The sequence below is a fragment of the Alligator mississippiensis genome, chromosome 4 (assembly GCF_030867095.1).
Source record: "Alligator mississippiensis isolate rAllMis1 chromosome 4, rAllMis1, whole genome shotgun sequence".
Classification (NCBI taxonomy): Eukaryota; Metazoa; Chordata; order Crocodylia; family Alligatoridae; genus Alligator; species Alligator mississippiensis.
This window is the reverse complement of record NC_081827.1, coordinates 26141888-26163851: the sequence shown is the minus strand read 5'-3', so window position 1 is coordinate 26163851 and position 21964 is coordinate 26141888. Positions and strand designations below refer to the sequence as shown.

Genomic DNA, 21964 nt, shown 5'->3' with positions numbered 1-21964 from the left:
GATCACGGTGAGAAGTCTTATTTAACTAATTTGTCAAACCTGTTATTTGTACTGTATCATCTAGGTCAGGGTTGAGAAATTTTGGGGGCTGTAGAGTTACCTTAGGGAGTACTGGTGAGCTGAGTCAGAACCTTCCCTGCCCAAAACAGCTCACTAAAACTCTGTAAGTGGCAGATTACTAAACCAGTCTGAGGGTGCTGGACAGAGCAGGAGTCTCCATGGAGACCAGCTTGGGACCCCTGTAAGCAGGGCACACTCAGCTGTGTGGATGGAGTGGCATCTGGAAGCAGGACAGGTGGGTGGGGCCAGGATCACAGGGCTGTGACAGCACTAGACCGTGCTGGAGGCCTGGGTAGCAAGGCTGGGTGGCAACACCGGCAACAATAGCTGAAAGGAGCCACCACCAGGAATCTGAGTCTGGCTGACACCCCAACTCTGCTATGCGTGCTGGGGCCACAGGACTGGCCACACACAACAGGCCTGGGCTGTCCTGGGCCTGGGCTGGGTGGAGCTGAGGGAGTCACCATGGGCCGCTGGCAGACCAGGTCTGGCTCATAGGCTGTATTCTGCCCAGCCCTGATCCAGGAGTACAATTGTAAAGGGTGAGTGTTTCTCCTCAACAATTTTACAATACGCATTCAAAACGGCACCTGTGCTAAGAGAAGCTGTTTTCAGTCATGTAGGATGATTTGATATCACTCCATATGTGCCCAGATTGCCTTCTCAGACCACTTTCTCAGCTCTGTCTGAACTACGGTTTTTCACTTTACAGTATCCCACTGCTGTTCACTTCAGCGCAGTTTTGCTGGGGCATCAATGGGGTAATGGGTAATTCTATATTACTGACCAATATCAATGAATCATTTAGCCCTGCAAACAACAGCCTTTTAAATTAAATCAAATAGATTCTCTCATAACCAGAATGGACTGATTTAAATAACCGATTCTAGGCAAAATTTACATCATCAAGTAGGAATCCCCAATTTAACTTTGCTTTGCAGTTGTGCTTCAAGCAAAAGGCAGGGCAGGGTGGCACTTCAAGACTGACTAGTTCAGAGAGGAATAGGCCTTTGTAGACCACAGCCTACTTTGTTGGTTGGTAACAAATGTTAGTGCATCAGTGAAGTCAATGGAGTTAGACATTATGCACCTGAGCAAAGATAGAGAAAGTTTAAGAAAAGCTTTAATTTGTCTTGATTTTTTTTTAAAGGGACATACCTTCTTTGTTTTAGGATACTTAGTAGGGCATTTATTAAGTGCTGGAGCTTCCATTTCAGCAACTATTTCTGCAACAGTAGTTTCTGTTTCAGGCTCAGTTGCAAGTGCAGGGTTCTCCGTTTCATTGTGTTGTGAAGTAACTTCCACATCAGGAGAAGATGGCTGGATATCTGAGCACATGCTCACAGTTCTGTGTCGTCTACGCTGCTGTCCAATATGAGTCCTGCTCCGAGAGAAACTTTTTCTCTGTTTAGCTCTATTAACTTTGGCAGGGGCTGGCTTGGTGGCAGTTTCTTCTTTTGCTGGTTCCTATTACAAGATTTAGTCAAATAAAGTAGTTATACGAGTTGCATCAATTAGAAAAAAAAGAGAGATATATTCTTTCTTAAAGGTTTAACAACTTTTTGATCTAATTCCTACCGTAAAATACAAATACTTATAATTAATTACTATGCCATCTCCTAAAAGCACGTGTAGTGTTTCTTATACAAACTTAAGAAGTACCAGATGCTGCTACTTGTATACCAAGGTACTGGACTGGATGGAACAATGGTCTCAGCACAGCAATTCTTAATCTGAGCTTTACCATAATAACTCATTACATTCAATTCCCTCATCCTTACTCCGAATCATTCATGGTCAGATCACATGATTTTTACATGCAATAACCTTGTTTCTTTACTTGCCTGCAAAGCCGTGCCCATTTGCAGTGCTAATAGTAACACTTAAAAGTGTTATTTTGAATGATTTATATAAGCCTGTGTTACTAAACAGGCAAAGAATTATAAAAAATGCAATACATTCAAAAGACCATTTACTACTTCCTACTGGTTGTTAATGCAACTAACTATGTTGTTTATAATAGTTTAAAATGTACTCAATTTTTACTGTACTCAAAGTCACAGAAAGTTATTGCAAGTCTCCCTTAAAGTCAGAACAGCTATAATAGCAATCATAATATTTAGCATATATTTAAAAGTATCTTCTATATGAGGAACTGCAGTGTTTCAAAGATACCAACCAACTAAACCTCAAAATACATGCTAGTATTAGTTTCTCTTTAAATAAGGAAACAGATACAAAGAGGTTATGCAACTTCTCTATGGTCATAAGAAATGAGCAATCACTACCACCAGCAGGATTAGAATGAAGGCTTAACTTAGTTTTGCAAGGCTCTTTGAGTAGATGTGTTATCTTTTATTAGACCAACTGAGCAGGTAGAAAAAAGTTCTTAGCAAGTTTTCGGGCACAGACCCCTTCTTCAGGCATAGGGAGTCTCTGCTGTTCTGAGACTCCAAGAAATGGGAGAAGCTAAAAGTGTGGCAGGGTGTCAGTAAGAATGCAAATAGGTAGAAATGAGAAAGACAAAAAGGTAAAGCAGAGAGGGGAGGGGGAAGAGAGCAGGGGGGAAAAAAAAAGGCTGAAGGGAGACATTATAGTGATAGAATACAGGTTGGAAAAGAGGCTGCTTGCAGGGAAAAAAAAATAGTAGGAGATCAGGAAAACAGGAATGAGAGAATCTTTAAGTGTGAGAGGATGTAGTGTAATTATAAATAGCTAGAAAGGAGAAACAAAAGATGAAGCAAAGGAGGGAAGGGGAAGAAAGCAGGAGGGGAAAAAAGGCCAGAGGGAAGCATTACAGAGGTAAATATACAGGGTAAGAAAGAGGCTCTCAATGAAGAAGGAAATAGTAGGAAATCAGGGAGACAAAGGGCAGAAAAGTAGGGGAAGGGAGAAAAGGTGGGGGAAAAGAAGAATGTAAGAGGTCAGGTCAGGCAAGTACCTGTAGAATCAGACATCAGGCAGGTTGTAACATGTCATAAAACCAATGTCAATATTGAGTCCATGATTTTTTGTATCCATGATTTTTTGTAGCTTGCTAAGAACTTTTTTCCAGCTACTCAGCTGGCCTAATAAAAGATATCCACATCTGCTCAAAGAACCTTGCCTGCCTATGTCCTTAGACCAAACATGCCTACAACCAAAAATCCAGTAACTTAGTTTTGAACTTTAACTAGTAGACAGCACAGGCTAACATAAAAAGTGTACGAGCATAATTTAAACCAATGTCTTTAAACATCATCATACTATTTATTCTTGAAAAACTGAAAACTAAACTATGCTATAAAAAGAATTGTATACATTTTGGTAAGTTAACATCAAAACAGAAAATATTAAATTATCTAATCAATTTCAGATGTCTTTTGAACTCCAGATACCATTTTTAACAAGGTTAGGATGATAAAGTTACAGATAGTTACCTGAATGAATTCTGTGTCATTGATAATCTGTGCTTCCTTGCATTCTGACTTAACTTCAGTTTTAGCTGTGCTGATTCTTTCCAAAGCCTGCTCTCTTCTTTTTTCTCTTTTTTCTAGTCTAGCAAAAGCTTGGAGGATAGCTTCCATTTTCCGTTCTTCTCTTGTCTGAAGGATTTAATGAGAAATTTATCAAACACTAATTTTATAGTAAATGCACATTTATTTTTTTTAAATCACATAAAAAACTTAACTAGATAAATACACAAGATGTTGACATGCTGGTCAAATTCAGCAAAAGCTCAGAGAGGAGGCAGGTACTATAATGATTGCAATTAGCAAGAACATCTTATCAACATTTGAACTCATACTAAACCTACAACACATGATTAAACGACGCTTCCTGTTTTGAGTTAAAACCAGAGATTTAAAAATAACAACTTGCCAGTAAATAATTACACGAGAAATGTAAAAACAACACATAACTGCAAAACGTAAGACCCCTGGCTGTTACTTGCATGATTCTCCAAGCAAATTTCGTATAAGAACCGTTTAAAAACTCATGGCCAGGAAAAAAAAGTTATCCAGAATGGCACAAAAAATGCTGAAGATGGGTTTTCCACTTTTCATATGCCACAGCAAACACACTCTACCTTTTTTTTTTTAAAAAGTACAAATATATCAAAATAAATTATCTGCTTGGAAGAATGAGTATATCAACACCATTACAATCATTATGTTATTCAACAAAACTGGATTTTTGTTATGAAGGCATAAGCAATTCAGATCCTCATCCTTGTGTACAGTGAGACCCCAGCACACGCACACAGCTCCATTAAAGTCAATGCAGAAGGTACAAGACCAATTTAGATCACAAGCTCTTGAATACAGGTGCGTGCGTTGTGTTATCTGTGAAAGGCCATGCACACTTAAAGGCAAGGCATTTTTATCATTATAGATAAGTCTTACTTCAATAAAGATTAGGCACAACAACGACAACAGTACTGCTCAGGCTAGTAAAACTGAGGAGCTAAGTTAGACTCCAGCTCTGCAAATTTTATTAATGCTTGAAGGTAAAACCTTTGAATTATCTGTATTACAGTGATAGACTTTAACTGGTTCCTGCTTAAGAGTTGAAGTTGCATTAATGTTCAGAAGCCTTAACAGCAAATTTAAATGCTTTTTCTCTGAAAAAAAAATTAAATTTTTATGTTTTGGTTTTACTAATTCAGTATTACTTGAATTTTTCATGGTGGTTTAATGATTTATAAATTGGTATAGAAGAGTGAAAAAATTAAGCCTTTAAGTGGTCTTTAGAGCATTTTATAACCTTTCAATCATAATCAAAGATGTGTACTCAAGTGAATTTTAATTTGATAACATTCTACCATTAATTCAAGCAGTTTGAAAGGTCAAACTTGTACTCTACTGTGTAACTTTAAACTTATCTCAGTAACAGGAACCTAGAACACTTTTCCAATGTGTGGAATGTGTCACATTATATCTGCTGATATAAACTGTTAAAGTTTTGGGTTAGAGTCAAGGAAGCTCAAGGAAGCCAGGATACATTTTGCTGTCAGGTATCTGAGAGAAAAATGGAAGCAAAACATTTATGGAAAGCATTACTTTTAGCACTACAAGCAATCTGAAGACAAAAAATACAAGTCCATCCTTAAACTTATATCTATTCTTTTAAAGGCTTGGAGGCCTGCTACCTTAAATGCTACGAATTACAACTTTGCCACTGAAACCAGAGTTGGGTATCAGATCAGGTTCCACTGCAGAACCTCCCCCCACCCAAACAACTATGCAACTGACAGTATTTTTTTTGCAAAATATGTAACTGATAACATTTTTAAAGAAATAACAGATAAAACATGGTTATTATATAAACTACTCTTAGGGCAAAGAGAAATGGAGCAGTAAAACAATCCCTGCTCTGTCTCATCAAGGAGGAAATTATGTTACGACACAATAAATATTTTAACTTACAGCAATTCTGTCTATAAAGTCAATAAAATAGAAAAGTTTAGTGATTAAAGAATTAGGCAACTGATGTAACAATACCAGTAACACTGGCTGCCATGCCATTCCCTTTTCACCAAGTAATTTAGAATTAAATGTATTTAGTTGCTTTTTATTTCTTTTACTGGAGCCTAAAAAAAAGAGGCTATTAGCTCTCTTACTACATCTTATAATTTGAGAAGTCATGCACATTAGCTTTGTAGAAAGCAAGATAATGCAAGTGCACTTGCTAGACAAGCATGCTTTACTGTCTCCTTAATTTTAAAACTTCAATTAAGGTATTTATTCCTTCTTACCTGTAAAAAAAAAAAATCAATAGTGGGAGACTAGACCTCAAAAACCTATTCACTTGTAATCCTCTTTTTAGCAAATGTTAAAATCAATCAATCAATCAAAAGACCAACTATTAACAGCTAACAGATGATTGCAATACAGCTCAAAATCACCACCACCATAACAACAAAACAGAGCACAAAGTGCCTTCAGAAGCACATTCCATCTTTGTATTACCTAACTGCCAAAATCTGCAACTACACTAATATATCCAATTCAAGAGTTATTTCAACTTATACAAGTTAAATCAATAGAGTAAAAATTGTGTTTTAGCGTAAAGGTCTAGTGAGAGGACAATAATATTGTACTAAGTATAATTTCTTGAAATGTAGCTGTAAGCAGTAACAGCAGACCTGTAAATCAAACTTTTAATTGTGCCTATGACACTGCAGAATTAGTCTTCATAATGTATGCTGAATTGTTTAGTCCTGTATAGTTTTAAAACGAGTTAAAGCAGTAGAGTCAACGTCATTTCTCTCAGAAGCCTATTGCATACTTAAAAAAATATCAAGAAAGGCCACCTTGAAATTGTTCAGGGTGTGCTTTTTCATACTCAACTCCCATGTCTTTTTATCAGATTACCTTAAAATATTTAGGGCAGAAGTGCTGGCATATACCTCATCTGTTAGGTCATGATTTAGTTAATTCTTTCCTCATTAGTAATTCCCTGGCATTTACCCTTCCTGTACAGATATTTTCTAGATTTTTAAGTTTTCATGGTCTTGTAAATTATGTCTCCAGCTCTGTTGACTGTGACTATAACTTTGGAAACATGAACGTGGTGGAAATCAATATAGCTTTATGCTCCCATCAAGGTAGTCTGAAGAACATAGAATTACAAAACACACAATCTCCAAATATGCCAGAGAGACTTACTAATGCCCAGCAATGACAATCTGCGTGTTAACCTTGCTACCATGAACATAAACAAAACAAAAAAAAAAATACACAAAGTTCCATCTAAATTTATAACCTACTAGTGCAACATATTAAAGCTAAGGTTACTTACTATAAACGAAATATGGAAAAATCTGGTTCTATTTGTTTTGCATATTCAGTAACTCTTTGCACAGTCAGCTTTATTACATTACATTTAACAGTTCCTGTATGAAACCATATAAGTGAAAAAATATAGAAAGTAGTATGTTATTGTAAAACCACAAATGCTGATTACTGCTTCTAACAGGATGGTGTTTGTTAAGATTACTTTTAATTCATTATAATTCATTATAGTATTTGACTGGATTCGTATTCACTGGTTACCTACTCTCAGAAAAGAGATTACAAACATGACTGACGTATTGATTTAATGTTGCTATACCTGAAACTGGCACAGCCCATAACCAAATGGGGTCCTGGTCACATAGGACTGCTAAGTGCTACAGTGGCAAATACAGGATTGTGACAGATGTGGTTAACATATCGACTTGAACATGAGCCAAGGTTGTCATCTCCTCCCCCTCCCATCAGTATGGGGAAAAAAAGGCCTTTGTCTTACATCCACATAAAAGGAAACCTCATTAAATACACTATCATTAAACTGCTGGCAAAAGCAGCATGTGCTCAATAACAGAAGCCAGCAATGAAGCTGATGAAATGCAGCCAACACTAAGCTTGATGTTAACACACGTCACCCATATGGGGAAACATACTGATGGAAACCTACCACAATAAGTTAGTACAGCCCATCTGAAGATGCATGGTAGTCCCCACTGTGGGTAGTCCCCCTCAGAGCCATCTCTTTTTTAAGTCATGGTGAACCACTGTACTGAATACACTGTGACTACCTCTTCACTCTCACAGCTAAGCTATGCCCTTCTAAACAATTCACCCAGAATCCCACTCAGCCTGTCACATCAAATCAAAGAAAATTAGGGTAGGAAGGGACCTCAGGAGGTCCAGCCCCTTTCTCAAAGCAGGACCATTCCCAACTAGATCATCCCAGCTAAGGCTTTGTCTAGCTAGGTCTTGGAAACCTCTAAGGATGGAGATTCCACAATCTCTCTGGGTAACCTGTTCCAGTCCCCTCCTAGTGAGAAAGTTTTTCCTAATATCCAACCTAAACCTCCCTTGCTTCAACTTCAGACCATAGATCCTTGTTCTGTCATTTGGACAGAAATGTACTCCACTGATTCAGAAGGAATTTAATCAAGCAAAAGTCAGGTAACCTTCACTCTGTGTGAAGATACTACATAGTTAAGGTGAAAAAAAGGTATGCATTTATAAACAACAGATTGCATCAATTACATCTAAAACAAAGATATCATCGCAGAATGCCCTAATGAGGGGGAGGGAGGTAGAAATGAAGGTAAATTCCTGGAGACAAGTTTCAAGAGTGTCAGCAGTAGCAAGAGGGGATAAAAGCTGCACTAAACTCATACACAGTGTACAGCTATAAGCAGGCCTCCTACAATTCTGACTTCTGTACCTGCAATATTTTTATGCCTGTGGTAAAAATGTTGAGTCATGTGTTTTTAGTGCAATGTTTTGGGTTTTTTGCTTTGTATATTTTGTGCTGGTTAATCCTTTGGGTCCTTTCCTTGGTTATTTGATTCCACCGTGGGAGATTTAAGGTCCAACAGCAATTTAAGGCCTTCATCTGCAATTACTGATTTATATTCAGGGAAAAGATAAATTTCCTAGAATTTAATCTGGAAGTGTGTGGTCAGCTATATGTGTGGTGAATTTATATGTAGGTTCAACTTATAATCAGAACAATACGATATGTTGTCAGAGTAATGATTACAATTTAGGAGGGCAGGTCCAAGGGACAATTTTAGAAGGTCTTAAGATAGGTGAGCCAAGGTATATTTTGACTAGACAAAGGAAACAGAAAAAAGGTGCCTAAATTCCTTGTTCTCTTTTATTACTAAGCAGCTCTCCTTCCTTTGCCACCCCCCCAATTAGAATCAAAGCTGGCATATGGAGAAGATAATAATAAAAGGTCCTTATCCATGTCCTGCTCTACCATGATCCCGATCTCTATGTATTTTTTATAGCTAATTCTCAAATTCCAGCTAATTCATTTTCAAAAATCCTCTCTGATAACTAGAGAAAGAAGAATGATCAAGATCCAAAGTATACAGAAACCAAAACAAGAAATAAGACAGGAGTCTAGTCAATTGCCCATTTCCCCTCCACCCCTGCTTATTTTAATCATTTATTTATTTTTATAATTCTTCCCCTTCCATCCCATTGTGCTCAATCTGCTATTCTTAGCCTCCACCCACCTTTCTCCCATTCGCCTCCACATCGTTCTGTGAGCCTCTACATTCCCTTCCCTTTCCCCAAAGCAGGTTCTTTTTGCTGCCTTTGCTTCCTACATTATCTCTGGTTCAAGGGATATGAAGCAGGGAGTCCTTCCCCTTAGGACTAAGTATTCCCACCATGGAATAAAATTCTGACTGCAAACTCATATAAAGGCCTCTGACTTATGCTTAGCAACAAGACGGGCACCGCTGATCTCATTTTCCTTCTATTCACTCCTGCCAGTTCTGATGGTCTGAATGGTTTAAATATGAACACATCAACAAATGTGAACCTAAAACTTCATATGTTATTATATACCTGTACTGCACAATCAACTATATGATCTATTGGGTGCTACACTCATAGGAATCCAAAAACTACAAGATTATCATATATGTAATGTGACTACAGTCAACAACATATTTTCTTGCACACAACACCCTCCCCCCCCTCAAAAATAATACTCACCTTAGTTTTGAAAGATGGAATTATGCAAAAATATTTTTCCACAGTGCATAGAGCAGGAAAAGAACCTGATCTGCAGCTGACTTAACCTCCCTTTCCTGCATACTAAACTGAATCCTTAGCTGCTCCAAGGGTTTTGAAAAGAGTCAAACAGTCTGTGAAAGAGACCAGGAGCAGCCAGCAAAATTGCCATAAGAAAAGTTAGTCTGATTAATAGAGCATAAAGACCACTAAAAAGGAGAGGCTACTGGCCTCTCTAACTTCTAGCGAGTTAAGAACAATGAGCCATTAACAGTTAACTGACTCTTCCCTCAGCTACTTGCATAATAATACCATAGCTGCTCCACTGTAGAGTACTAATTAAACCAGGGTGTTTCTAACCCCAGGAAGAAAATTGGCTTCCTGGTTTAATACATATACAACAATTTTGGGAGGCTAATTTTTTGGGGAAGGTTTATATTGTAGATGGCAAAATATCTAAATTATCACAGTTCTCTATTGTGTTATTCTACTGTCAACAACAAAAACATCTTAATTATATTTATAAATATAGAAAAAAGTTATCTTTAGCATATTCATAAAAATATTATTAAACAGAATGAGGGCTAAGTGCATAAAAGGAAACTTTAATTTAATATGGCAAGGAGAAATGTCTTTACATTGTCTCATTACAAGACTGCCATAAACTAGTTGATATTATCTTCAGGCACCACAACTGTGTTTAGCACTAAAGAAACTGCAGTGGATATTATTTTCATTTACAGTATCTAATTACAGTGACCTATTATAATTCTTAAGTCCCACAGTCAAAGTTGTTCATAAAGAAACAAGCCATGTGATATTCAGTCTACCTCTTCCCTTCTCCCCACCATTGCTAAAATTTAAATAGTGTTATAACCAAAATGTATTAGCAATAGCCCTAGCTCCCCAACCTCTTTCTTATAAAGAATTTGAGCTAGGTTACCAGCTCCCTGGAATATTGACCTGTCCATTGCATGGGTTTCTTAAATACTGGCCCATACTTAAGATGTTGCAAGTACCATATTATGACAGTTCTGTAATCTAAAATTAAAGGTTGGTTTGTTACTTTTTTAAAAGACTTCTTTACAGGGAAAATGCTATCTATGCCTTTTAGGAATCCTACTTCAACATTTAAAACAGGGGTGGGCAATTATTTCAGGAGGAGGGCCACTTAAATGAGCTTTGGTGGGCTGTCAAGGGCTGTATGGGTAGCCCCGCACCCTGGTTGCCATACTGGAACTGGAAGTCCCATCCTCTAGCCTCTGAACTTTGCCACCGGACATCCCTCCTCTTGCCTTCCCCTCCCCCGCCCAATACCCCTTTTGGGAGGATGGGGGGGGGTGCCATTTCAGAACCAGAAAAAAACAAATCATACACTAAAAGTCAAACACTTACTATAGCATACTTTAATTTTATTACAAAAAATATTTTGGTCATGATTTGTGTACTCTATAAAGAGGTGGTTGCATAATAACTTCAAAATAAGTCTTACTCTTGTATATTGTGGGGGGGTGCATGGAGGGGGTTGTGAGGTGGTATGGCTGTGTGTGGAAGGGCACAGGGTATACTGAGGTATGTATACAGCTGTTAGTGGGGGTTGCAGGGTCAGGGTGTGGGTGTGTGAGGTTTGTGGAGTGTGAAGGAGGGTGTGGGGACTCCCACACTCCACTACATGGTTGGCAGCCCGTGGCAGGCAGCAGCAGCAGGCAGGGGCACTCAGGGTGCTCATGCTTGACGCAGGCAATGGCACCCCGCACCAGTGCCCGAGTACCCCTACCAGCTGCTTCTGCCAGCAGCAGGGTCTGCACGTCATGTGGGGGAAGTGTGTGGGGGTTCCCACACTCCTCCACCTTCCTCACACCCACACGCTGCCCACCTGAGCTCCTGCTGCCCCATCTGGGCATGGGCTTTGTGCTACTCTCCACGCTTCTGCCCAGCTGCAGCTCTACCACCCCCACCCCGCCCTTCCACTTCCCTACCTGCTGCCTGGAGCGAGCCAAATGCCTGGGAAGTCAAACAGGTTCCCATGGGGGTGGCTGCCACCGCTGCAGCAGCTGCCACCGCTGCAGCAGCTGCCACCCTGCCAGCAACCCTTCTGCCCATGAGGGTGGGAGGGAGGCATAATATGGTATGTTGGGGGGTATGAGTGAGTGCCTCCCTCCCGCCCTCCTGGGTGGAAGGGCTAGGTGGGGTGCAATTCATTGGTGGGTGCTGTGGGCCAGATGGAAGTGCTTGGTGGCCCAGATTCAGCCCGTGAGTCGTATTTTGCCCACCCCCGATTTAAAATATTATCCAGAATCAAATTATGAATATCCTATATTAACAAAAGGTCCTTTAAGTCACAAAGCTCTCATCTGAAGATATACATTTTTAGTAGTACTTTTTTTAATGGTTAAGATTTTGCTTACACAAGAAACAAGCTTGTAAACATACTTACTCTATCTAGTTTGAAAGTAAAAACCTGGTAGATAACTGACCATATATCTGAGTGAACTTCATTCTGCCCACCAAATTTTTGCATGCACAAAATCTGCAGATTCAAAATCCATTTCACAAAATAAAAAGCAGATTTATTTTAGATGCATATTAATGCTTTTGTATATGCAAAGACTTGAAAGAAAATGTTCACTCAAGCTTGTATGTCACAGATATCACTGACATTTTGGAAGTCACTTTTGTCTAAAAAGATTTTATATATAACAATGATAAATATGACAATAAGGATGAACTTTCACATGACAATTAACACACATTTATTACTATTGTAAATCCTGATCAATGTTTTCAAAATCAACTAGTAATTTTGGGCACCTCAAATTCTGAATGTCCAACTCTTTAAAATGGACTTGTCTTCAGAAAGTGTTGAACAACCAACCTCTGAAAACTAGGACTCTAGAAGCTGGGCACCAAAAATACTAGTCACTATAGAAAACTCTGCTCACTTATTATACCTTACAAATGGCCAGCTTAAGTGGTGCATAAATGATAAAAGCAATCTTAAAGCCACATCTAAGTGTTTTCTACAAATGACACCCATGCAGAGGCAATAGAAAATTACACACATTTAAAAGCAAAAGCAATTTGCATGTTTTTCAGAAGGTGATGATCCAGCCAAATGGAAATGCTCTCACTCAAATAGCAAGCCTTCAATTTAAAATAGAGTGCATATACGGAACCGTCTTCATAATAAACTCAAGATACTAAAGGCCTGTAAAAGGGCAGCAACATTTAGCATGGGAAGAGCAGGTGTCACTAAGCCCTAGTGACAGCTTTAAGCAGCTACTTGCTTCCCAAACTTACCATCTTCCTTTTCCTTTCTGCAATCTGCTCCTCTGATTCCATTTCTACTTCATTGCTAATAGGAGTTTTTTCTTCTATATCATCAATAAAATCTGGCTCCTGAAAGATGGAAATGACTGCTTTACAGAAGCTCCACTACTACTCTTGCAAACTAGGGAAAACTAAAGGCTACAGAGGGCTAAGAATCCTGAGGTCACTACTTCAAAAGCAACCAGCCAATAGACTAATGCAACATGTAAAAAACTACGTATCATCATCCACTTGAAACCTTTTAAAACCCTAGATATAATCTCCTGGCAAAAGTATCTTCTCCAATCCAAATATATACACTTCCCCATCATTTTCTTTAATATGTCAGTCTCACTCAAGTTTTTTCACCCAAAATTATAAGAATTAAGTTTGCAAAGTAATAGGAGCTGCTAAGTGCTCCACACTTTTAAAGATCAGGCAACTCATAAGCAGCTAAAAAAAGGAACCTAATGTAAAACATCCATAAAAAAAAAATCTTTCTACTGTTTTTTTTAAATTAAATATAAGGCATATCATCACAAGACAGGTTAGCTGTCATACTCGTATAAAATTTACGATCAACTCCAACCTCTGTACCTACAAAAGGGAGCTTTTCCAATGAAGCTCTCCACTATAAACTAACAGCAGTACCTCCAAATGGGAACACTAAAAGTATTTTATAAAAGGAGAATGCTTCTGACTCTTTCAGGTCTCTTGTAACAAGGATAAAATTAAGAACTCCAAAGTTGAAAACAGTGTGTATGATTTTATTTTAAATAAAAACAAACAAACAATCTGTAACCAAAAGTTCTACCAGTTTTCTTATTTCTGGTTGCCTTAGATAAAAAAAAGTTTAAATTATTTTTTTCCTTTAGTAAACTGCTATAAAAAAAAGTGTCACAGCACTTAATAAGCATTGCACTGTATTCTTAAGTGCCCAGGAACAGGTTCCAAATACCAGTTATTACTAGGGACTAATCGGACAAGAAAATGTACTTACTAGTAAGATCACAGTTTGATCATATTGCCTTAACAGATCAACACCTGTAGGAGTCACATGCCACGCCTTCTAAACCCAAAACCATTCTAAAGCAGTCTAGGTATTTGGGGCATTGTGGCAGGCTTGCCCATCAAAAACTGGCAAATTAATTCACATATATTTTTTACATCAGCTTCATCACTAAAACCCTGACCTCCATTCTCATTTTGGTCACTCTACTGTAAGAGGGTGGCAAAAATTTGAAAATGGCTTCCATCTAGTAATACATGTACAACTTACACATCATTTACAACAAAATAGATTATTCATCAGTATAAAATACGGATCAATTTTTATTCTCTTCTGCTGCTGTAAAATTTCTCTTCACTAGCTGTGGTGTGCAGCTTTTCCCAAATTAGTATCTATGAAAGTATTACTATGTTATTTACCTGTTTTTTCATGGCAATATATTTAAAAAGAACCATTATAAGAATGACTCCTCTGTATTTTACTAGACCTGCCACCACCACTCAAGATCAGCATATGCCCTTTCATCATTACCTTCCAGTTTCAAGCTTTCAACTCATATAACAGCATACAAGAAAGGCATATGAGGATATTACTGTAAAAACATCTCTCTGGTGAAAACCTGACAGCCAAAGCCATTATGAATGCAGGGTTATTAATACCTGGGGCTAAATCATCACATCCATGAGAACAAAGTGAATGCAACTAACAATAAACCACTCCAAGATGTTTTTGGGATCTTGAGACATGGCATGAGGCTTTTACATTAGAGATCTGAAAAGAATTTCTGGTTTATATGGATGTTTCAGTGAGGGACAGAGAACTGGTTAAGGGAACCAAATACTTAAAAACAAAAAAAAGAAAACAGTTCTTTAAAGAGAACTGGGAAGAGTAAGCACATTATAAAGCAGCTTATTCACTATTAAAAAATAGTAAAAACTCTTTCCAATTACTGATAAGCTCTATAGTTTTTTGGCTCGTAAAGATTAATTTTTGCTTTAATATACCTGGTTACTGCAAATGGACAGCCTGAGCAGAAAGTTTCCTTTGCTTATAATAATTTTTGTTTAATATACCTGGTTATTGGAAATGGACAGTCTGAGGGGAGAGAGTTTCCTCTGCTTATTATCTGGGAGTTTCATTTTAGTAGCTGCTCCTTCACAATCCAGCGTGATATTCTGATTTTGAGTTTCTTTCTCTCTTGAAATGTCTCTCTCTTTCTTTCCCTTTTTCCTTCTGGTCTCATACCCAGTGTTGATGTTTTCTGTAGGCTCAGAACCACGTTTAAGAACTGGACACTCCGGATTTTCTTTGAGGCAAGCACAATCCACTTTATATTTACTGAAATAAATTAAAAGCAAAGAAGGAAAAATTAATGTTAAACAAACGATGTAGCAGTACAGTCTTCTAAAGCTAAATCTGACTTGTACATAGTAAATTAACATCTGCTACGACAAGAGATTATATATCTTAGTCAAATAAAAAAGAGCTAATTGGAATTTTAAACAAACTTTCTTTCCAGTTTGCAGCTTGAAGAGCACATAAAAATCTATTCTATTAAATAAAATAAAAAGGAAAAGTAAGGAAAGAAACATACTTTGGTAGGGAATTTAACACCCCCCCCCTGCAAAACACGGTCATTTACTTTTATAAAAAACAAAACAAAACCGAGTTACAAAAAACCTTGTATCTTCCTAGATGGGACACTGCTGGATTCTATTCCTCATATATATATAAAACCAAGTGAGCTACTCAAATGAATGCAAGACAGCTTGACAAGTATACAAGCTTTAAGAAATATGAAAATATTAGCATTTAGAAAAGCAAGTTAGCCAGGCTGGCACAGAGATGGCAGAAAATGAAGGAATGCGAAATAAAGGAGGAACAAAGAAGAGCCCGAAGTTGTCTTGCACAAAAAGCCTTGATACTATGCTGTAGGAGCAAGCTTCTTGATAGATTCCCAGATTGCACTCCTGAACCAAACTGAAGAGGTTCTGCACTCTGTAATAACTGCAAATACTCTTCGAATACATGGTCTTTGTTATGTTATTTAGCAACCCAGTCAAAATGCTAAAACTATGTTACCTTCACGTACTTTACTAACTTCAAACTCCAGACTGCAGCTAGTATTCAGTGGCAGCTGTATTGGTCCAGTCTACAAATGATAATTCTTTGCTTTGACTTCTTCCTAACTTACGAGTAGAGATGAATTTAGTTTCTCAAAAATGAATGACTAACTGGCTGGAAGCTGAGGAATGTGAGACAAATTCTGACAGTTGAACATTTAGAAAATTCTGCACGGAGCCTGGGTGCAATGTTACCCTGTAATTCTGGCACAAGGCTGGCTGGTGGCACAGGCAGCCTAGCCTGTGTGGAGCATGCAGCAGACTAGGGAGGGTCAACACACAGAAAGATCAGGCAAAGGAAGAAGACTGGAGTGGCACTAAGGGATGACACAGTGCTTACTTTGTGGTACATCTGCCAAAAAGGTTGGTCCCCACTGATTTAACATTTTTGATTATCACTTTCAATAACAGCTTTCTTTTGCTTTTTAATAAGCTTTTAAACATCACCACACTTTTCCACTTGGTTTTGATAGAATGTTCCACTTACCATTTTATTTTTACCATGTCTTTCTTCCTACTGCCTTTTAAAGGCTAGGCTACAATAAGAATAGTTTTCACTATTTTTTTAACAACTTTTGGAGATGTTGTCCAGTGTGCCCAACTTCATTAATTCACTAAGTAGCAGGTTTAACTCACAAGTACTACATCCTATTTCAGTAATACACATTTAGATGTCCTTTAAGGGTATCCCATGCTGCTTTCATATTACTAGTATTGTCAGTCAGTGAAGCAAATAATTTCATTCAATCTTTTTTAGCAATTCACATATTTTACTTCTAAAACACTCTGCAGATGGTACATTTTCTTGTTTCAATGCTGTAGTTAAAACATGGTCAAGGTTTCACCAGGAAGATTCCTTTCCTGACCTGTAATTTATCTACCCATTTATAAGTTCTGCCAAACTGATCTGCTGATTTCTTATGTAGTTTCCATTCCACATGTTCATATCCTACTGGTGGGAAAGGTCTGTTTAAAAGACCGTCTTCTGCTGACAGTATTCTTTTCAGAGACTGATAATGAAAGAGCAGAAGCACAGGTAGATCTTGCAAGAGCTTGGTCAGTATTTTGTTGATATTCAGGTGATATCTTGTCTATAAATTATTTAGTAGTCTCATATATAGCTAATTTGGATGGCTCTTGTTTATGACTGAAGAGCTGAACTTGCATGTATAACACCTCCAGATGATATCACAGGAGTAAAAAGACTTCTGGACCAAGAGTGCTTGTTGAACGTACAATCACTGTCAGTGTTATCTACTTAATTTTCTTCTTCTTAACTTTGAGTTCCAGTCAAAGACATTTTTTAAATGTCTACAGGACATTTTATATATGTAAGGATATGATTAGTCATCCTAGTGGCATTTGGAAATGTATATTTCATTTGGCAGTATTTACAAAACATAGGTCCTTTTCTGTCTGAACAACTTTCAGCCTGAACATATTTCCATTTGTTACAAGATAATCAAACCATTTTTGCTGAGGGAGAATAAAAAAAAACTGCACATTGATTTATTGTCAGGACATGGAAAAAATCCATTTCTTCTGTCTGGCCCCTCCAGGTCATCTTCCAAGGCCCAAAAGACATAAGCTCATTGCTATCTGTACCATTGAGTCTGCCCAAAGAAACAAGCAGATGGGCAGGTAACAGACTGTCTATTCTTCTACAGGACAAAGGATGTCAATCTCCAAATCCAGTGAGGAGAGGTGCTATCTTCTGAATCAGTGATCTGTTCACCACAGACAACCAAGAGTACAGCAACTTCCTCTACTGCATAAACTGTCTCTACATCAAACTCCACTTCCAGGACTGAAGTTATCATAAGCAGCAACAGATTAACACACAACAAGGGCTGCTGTGTTCATACTCATTCTCTCATAACACTGGTTCCCGATTACCTCAATACCCAGGAAGTTACAGGACTGTATCATAAAGAAGTCCATTTACAAGCATCTGGAGGAAGAAAGCCTGTTCAGAAACAGCCAGCACAAATTTAAGAACAATCATGTCAAACAAATTTGATCTCCTTGAAAAACTAACAACTTGTGTGGATGAAAGGAATGCCATGGATATTGTCAACAAGGCTTTAGACAAGGTCCTGCAGGACCGTCTCATAAATAAATTGAAGGAATGTGGACTGGACAAAACTACTTTAAGGTGGATAGACAACCGACTCAATAGCCACAAGTAAAGGGTAATTCTAAATGGATCCCTATCAGAATGGCTGGAGGTTTTCAGTGGAGTCCCACAGGGGTCTGTGTTCTGGCCCCAGTGCTGTTCAATCTGTTTAAGTGATTTGGATGCTTGCACAGAAGCTCCCTGAGCAAGTTTGGAGACAACATGAAACCACGAAGAACTGTGAACACGCTGGAGGACAGAAGTGCAATTCAGAAGAACCTCAATAGACTGGAAAGCTGCACTGGAGTTAACAAGATAAAGTTCAATGCTGACAACAAATGCAAGATGCTACACCTTGGGAAGAACAATAAAAAACCAAACACAAAATGGGTGATACCTGGCTGGATATTAGCACTATGGACATGTGTCCGGGAGTTTCCATAGATCACAGACTCAATACGAGTCTGCAGTGCGATGCAACTGTATATGAGGTTTTGGGATGCATCAACAGAAGCATTATGTACAAGACACAGGAAATGAAGTGACTGTGCCTCTCTCCTGGTTAGGCATCATCTAGAGAAGTGCGTGCTGCATTTTTTAATGAATCTGGGGACGTTAGAGAGGGTCCAAAAGGCAGGTGACAAAGGACTTGGAAGGCAAGTCATACAAGGAAAGGCTGAATGCAGTAGGCATTTTCAGCTTGCAGAAAAGATGCTTAAGAAGGGACACAATGGTAGTCTTTAAAGACTTCAAGCGCTATCATAAAGAGGGAAAACACCTTTTCTCTCTTACTGCAGAGAATAAAACATGGACTAATAGCTTGAAGGTGCAGCAAAGTAGGTTTAGATTGGATACTGAGAAAACTTCTTCACTGTTAGAACAATGGAATAGACTGTATAGGGAAGCTATGGAATCTCCATGCTGGGAGGCTGGGTAAGTATTGATCAAGGATGATCTAGAAATAGTTACGCCCATGCTCTACTATAGATCTTTTTTTCCACCTTCCTTGGAAGCATTGGGTTTTTACTGTAGCCAAGGCTGGGATCTTGACTGGGGTGTGCCAATGTTCTTACTGGGACAAGAAGTCAGAGGTTCCTGGCTGGATGGCCTCACCCCTATGTTTAGGGGTCAAACTGCTTATCATATCTTGGGTAAAGGAAGGAATTTTACCACCTGGTCAGATATGGGGGCTTTTGCCTTCTGTTGAGGGGGCATGGCCCTCTTCCTTGAATCTCGAGTGTATTTTAACAAACTTCATAGTAGCAGAACATTGACCATCATTGTCCCCTTGCTTTACTTGTGGCAAATTAGGATGTTATGTTCGTGGCTGTCAGGGTCAACTGTGTAGTTTTAGTAACAGGGTTAGACAATGGATTTGTATGGGATGGTTTGGATAGGGATGACTGTGCCTCTAGCTAGATGATCTCTGGAGGTCTCCTTCCAGGCCTATTTTTCTATGATTTTATGACTGGGACTACAATAATATGCCCCATAATTTATGTTGCTATATACAGTATATGAACCTAAAATATAAATATTATAATTACCCAACATTATGTTCTGATATAAAGTAATTTTCTTTAAACTATTTATTAGTTATCAGAACATATTTTGAAGTACTTAAGTGCTGCAGTAATATTTTAAATATTAATCTAAAAATCCTTTCTTGTTCATGCAGACAAAAATTGTCTTTTCAATCTTCTCCCAATTGCCATTATCTTAATATCATCCCTAAAAAATAATGGGGTAAAAGATTTTTTCCTCCCTCTCCCTTGAAAGTTTCCAGGTTTTGTTTTTTTTAAATGACCCTCCCATGTCTATGATAACTGAGGACCAATCTGATGATTAAAGACTTTCTCCATGCACAACAGAAGAACATTTACCCTGAATTCTTTTCAAATAATACTGAAACATTCCAGGTTTACCAGCTTTCATGGACTGTCAAAACTTAAATAACCTTGGTTTATCTGTAAAGATATTACATCCCCCTCCCCACAACTGCCTTCTAAAAAAACCCTGTATGTTTCCCCAGTAGTAAGATTTTATGGGCCATGTTCTGCCCTAAATTACTATTACACATCTATATTTAAATCTAATGGTAGAGTGCAGACTTAACAGAGCTTTATTTGGCCTGCAGAACATTTATTTCTAGTGATGTTGTACAAAAAACAACAGAACTCCAATGCAGGAGTCTGAAACACTAAAAACATTTTAAAAAACAAAGGGGAAAAAAACCAAAATAAAACCCTACACCAAACATTATCCTGGAAACCGAATATCTTCTATATAGAGTCAGTGAGTTGCAAGAAAACGCCAACTCCGTTTAAAAAAAACAAAACCCCAAAACAGCCAGTTAACTATAGTCAGTTTCTAAAGGACATGGTAATGCTGCTTACTTTTAAAAGTAAACTGTCCTAACACATGGGATGTTTTATACACATTGAAAATACTTACCAATTTCCATAATCAAAATCAAATGCGATAGTAATTTCTGTTCCCTTTGGAATGTTTTGGATGGAGTAAATATAAAGATGAATCGTGCCATCTTCAATTACATGCCTCACCTAAATCCAAGAGCAAAACCATTATTTTATAATGTAGTTAGAGCAAATTTTTTAAAACAGATCTACATTTAACCATTTTCTACGGTATTTTATAAAGAAAAACTGGGAGATTGATGAAAGCAGAATAAACAAAGAGAACAGCTATGTTTTGTATAAGTAGAAAGTACATCTATTTCCTTATCATGCCCTTCAAAGAAATAAAAAATTACTCTTGAAAAATGCCCTGATGACTAGGTATAATCTATTACTCATGATTTATACACATTTCTTCCTCATTCTGTGCTTAGAAGTTGAGGCATTATTGAAAATATTTTATTTCAGAGTAAAATACTAAAGGTAGTCCGTTTGGTTTTTTTAAGTTTTAATTTGCAAGACTACAACTGTCATTTCCACCACTGGCCAAATAGAGGCGAGGCATTCAGCAACCTAATGCACTCGAGCTTTGTGTACAGGTACTTTACAAAGTAACAATTATATGAAAGAAACTTGTAACTTCTTGACCAACAGCAATGCTTGAAGACTAACCCAGCATTATACAATACAAAATTTCGATAATATATCTCGTGAGTCAAAAGTGTAAAATGTGGGCTGTTCATCCAGAACACCCCCCCCCAAAAATTTATTATTTCATATGGCCACAGTCCTACCTCAGCATTTGGCGTACAAGAACGTCTGATGAAACGAGCTTCATTTCCAAAGGTTCGTGCATCAACACACATTTCTAGCCCATGGAATTTTGAATAGAACAAAACAAAAGGGTATGGCCTAGAAAGAAAAAGCAACAAATGCTTAGTCTGTAATACTGAAAATAGTAATTATATTTTTCATTTTAAATTATTAAAGCTTGTTTTATTTTACATCATTATATTTCCTAATACAAGTCCAATATAAAAATCAATACAGGTTAGCAGCTAAGAACTTCCAAGTCCAAATCTATCTGAGCTTTTAAAAGACAAACATGTAAAATATTCAAAAAAGTTCCTCAGATCTAAAATGTGGTTTTACAAATAACTCCTTTGTCAGAGAGTTGGCAGGGAGGGATAGGATTGTTGCTAAAGGTCAAAATTAGAAGACAAAAGGTCAATAATTTGACTGCTGTGGATAATCTTGAGCAGATCACTTAGTTTCTTTGGATTCAAATTTCTCAATTTGTCTGATTGTGATACTATCAAAAAGTCACTAGGTTGTTCACAGATATTTATAAGCCACAAGGATGTTCAGATGAAAAATGTATCCACATTCAAAACCTTAATGCTACATTCCTAGTCTATTAA

At 37.7% G+C, this 21964-nt stretch overlaps 1 protein-coding gene across 7 annotated transcripts in view; it reads right to left on the bottom strand.

Annotated features, from left to right (window-relative positions):
* The window catches only part of KMT2E (lysine methyltransferase 2E (inactive)), an 89533-nt gene that overhangs the window by 16846 nt on the left and 50723 nt on the right, over window positions 1-21964 (bottom strand). For 6 of the 7 annotated variants that reach the window (XM_019487468.2, XM_006265198.4, XM_019487470.2 and 3 more), the window contains 6 exons: window positions 21338-21455; window positions 20581-20690; window positions 14961-15225; window positions 12870-12968; window positions 3480-3644; window positions 1219-1527 (listed from right to left, as the gene is read on the bottom strand). In XM_019487468.2, coding sequence (XP_019343013.1) covers window positions 1219-1527; window positions 3480-3644; window positions 12870-12968; window positions 14961-15225; window positions 20581-20690; window positions 21338-21455 — 1066 coding nt within the window. The remainder of the gene's footprint in view (window positions 1-1218; window positions 1528-3479; window positions 3645-12869; window positions 12969-14960; window positions 15226-20580; window positions 20691-21337; window positions 21456-21964) is intronic. The other variant, XM_019487469.2, reaches the window with a different exon arrangement.